General features: G+C 29.6%; 1 protein-coding gene across 1 annotated transcript; it reads right to left on the bottom strand.

Annotated features, from left to right (window-relative positions):
* Positions 1 to 2,194, bottom strand: LOC115993842 (desiccation-related protein PCC13-62-like). Its single transcript, XM_031117816.1, has 3 exons — positions 1,875 to 2,194; positions 1,363 to 1,588; positions 1 to 372 (listed from the first exon to the last, which is right to left on the bottom strand). The coding sequence occupies exons 1-3, from the start codon at positions 2,192 to 2,194 to the stop codon at positions 1 to 3; spliced, it is 918 nt and encodes a 305-aa protein (XP_030973676.1).
* Between the last annotated feature and the right edge of the window lie 700 nt (positions 2,195 to 2,894).

The following is a 2,894-nucleotide window of genomic DNA, read 5'->3' as shown; positions in this document are numbered from 1 at the left end:
TTAAAGTAGATGAGATCTGGCAATGCGACCATTGCCTCCTTTTGGATAGAATCCACCGGGTTTTTTCTCATCACCAGAGCCATACACAATCCTCAATATCTCTTCTGCGGTCCTATCAAATGCAACAGAGTCTGCATCTCCAGCAAGCACGTTTCCACTGATCTTTCCCTCAGCACCTTCAGCTAGAGGAACCACAAGGCCTTCATCTTTGTGACCTTGATGTCCAAGCCTATCTCTTAGTTTTGAAAAGAGATTTGTAAACTCTCCCACAGTTATTCCATATGGTGACAATATCTCCTTTGCATGCTCGTATAGGTATGCTCGAATAACAGCATCTTGGCCTGATTCCACGCCTAAAAGGCCTGCAACAAGCTGAACATATACAAGTCAACATTGTTAGAATAATGGTTTGATAATTTTTGGACAAGTAGTAATTTATTATGATATTAAAGTAAGTGTTGTGAATGTACTCCTAATTCCGTGCTCTAATGATCTACTTCTCAAATAATAAAAAGGGTTGGGTTTACATTAAATTTGGTGTAACTTTTATCAACGGTACACTACTCAATAAATAAATATATTATGTATTTTATATATATATATATATATATATTAAATGTAAATTTTGAAAAATCCATTATTAAATAACTTGAATTACATTGTCTCCTTTTATCTTATATGTATGCAAAACATAAAGATGATCAGAGATTAATTATTATCTCATTTATGAAATGCTTAAAATTCAAATTTTCTACTTTAAAAATAGTTAGAAAAAAAATGATACTGCTAATTAAAAAGTAAATTATATCTAGTTGATACCAAATTTGGCTTGTACGATAAAAATATAGAAAACATATATAATTTAATGATAGGATTTTTAAAATTTTAATATAATAAAAAAATTATTAGGTGAGTTATATGAAATATAACTTGATTATGGACCATTAAAAGAATTACAAATTTTATTTGTCAAGCTTTATTATTGTTTGTGTGTTCTAATAAGTATTACTATTTCCTAAAAAAAAAAAAAAAAGGATGTTTATTCCACATAAGTTGTATGTGTTAGAGTTTCAGTCTTTATAACCCTAGGTTACTACTACAAAAAGTTAGACTCTTTTGTAGTGGTACTCTGGTTATGTAATATATTATAAGCCTGTTTAAAAATAAGTATTATTGTTTCATCTTTAAAAAAAAAAAAAAGCTTTATCATTTCTTAGCAAAAAAAAAAATGTTTATTCTACAAAAAAAAATGGTAGTATATAATTGTGTATATATACACACACATGCGCATAGAAGCAATAGATTATTGATACTATCTGTTTTGTAAAACATTACTATGAATTAAGTTTGAATCTTGATTACCCTTCTAGAACTAGGAGCTTTGAGTTTTGGAATTGTTCCAACATAGCCAGTAAGTCCAACATAAGGAATAAGGTAAGATGCAAGGAGGAAGTGAACTCCGCTGGAATAAGGATCAAAAGGTGGGGACAACTTTTTCCCTAATGCAGCATCAACTGTTTTTGCAAATGATTCTTTACTTAAGTCTAATAATGGTCTTGGAAATCCTTTAACGACTTTTTGAATGGCCCTGCATCCAGAACTTAATAGTTAGTACCATGATAATTTTGATTATAAAAAAAGTACCATGATAAATTTTTTAAAAAATTTATAGCTATGATAGGATTTAAAATCTATAGTATCTACATTATGATAATTATGATAATTGTTTGTCATTATGTTAAGACATCAATGTGCTTCTATTCAAAATAGGTGGTATTCAAACCCAATTCCCTTATTTGAGGCTGAAAATATTTATCAATCAAACTAATAGTAACCCATTAGCCATTAAACCCAAAAGAAATTAAAAGAGAAACCTCAAGTGTCCAACTTCTTGGTAAGCAAATTGCAGGATAACATCTTGGGTAAAATGATCTAAATCTGCCTTCATAGCACCAAGGGGTGTTGGGCCTCCCTTGGTTAAATTTGGAGCAACATTATCTAAGCCATAACCCAAAGCGCCATACAAAAAGAATTCAGCTTCAAAGAATTCCAAATTTAGAGGAAATTCCAAAAGATCCACGTCTGCTTTTGCAAAACGTATATGGGTGAATTCAGAAGAATAAATTTTGGGGAGGAAGAAGAGGGAGATTAGTAAAGTGGTGATAGTGGATGTGCTAGTAGTAGTTAGTGCCATCGTTTTTGTTTTTGTTTTTTTTTTTTTTTTAATGTGAATGTTTGTATTTATATATAATCTCTAGATAGTTATATTTAGCAAAATTCCACATGGCTAAGTAACATTATTGTTTATATTTAGAATAATTTCACATGGCTAGAATAATACGATTGTAGATAAGTTAGATTGATGCTGATGCTATTGTTTATATTTTGAATAATATGGACATTGTCTTTGCATGGTTAGGTGACTGTTGAATGGGGGGAGATTTGAAAAGGTAAAACTAATTCTGTATTATTAATTTGAGTTGTGAACTTATGATTTATTGATGCTAATGTGGACTTTGTAAGAACCAACTCTGAAAGCTAAATCAGCCCTTGCATCATTTATAAAAAATACATAATTTCAAAAAGGATATGTATATTCTAGATTCAAATCTTATTAGTAGTAATCTGTTAAAAAAGAGAGAAAAAGATGGATTCAAATCCTATTAGTAACAATTTGTTAAAAAAGAGAGAGAGAAAAAGATGGATTCAAATCCTATTAGTAACAATTTGTTAATAAAGAGAGAAATATATGGATTCAAATCCTATCATTAACAATTTGTTAAAAATAAAGAAAAAGATGGATTCAAATCCTATCTGTAACAACTAGTAACTTTCAAGTCCCATACATGATTTGGTTATGGAGAAATGATATGTCTACAACATTTTCACAACAA

The sequence above is a fragment of the Quercus lobata genome, chromosome 6, assembly GCF_001633185.2.
Source record: "Quercus lobata isolate SW786 chromosome 6, ValleyOak3.0 Primary Assembly, whole genome shotgun sequence".
Taxonomy (NCBI): Eukaryota; Viridiplantae; Streptophyta; class Magnoliopsida; order Fagales; family Fagaceae; genus Quercus; species Quercus lobata.
Note: the sequence above shows the minus strand (reverse complement) of the source record. Positions and strands in the feature narration are given on the sequence as shown.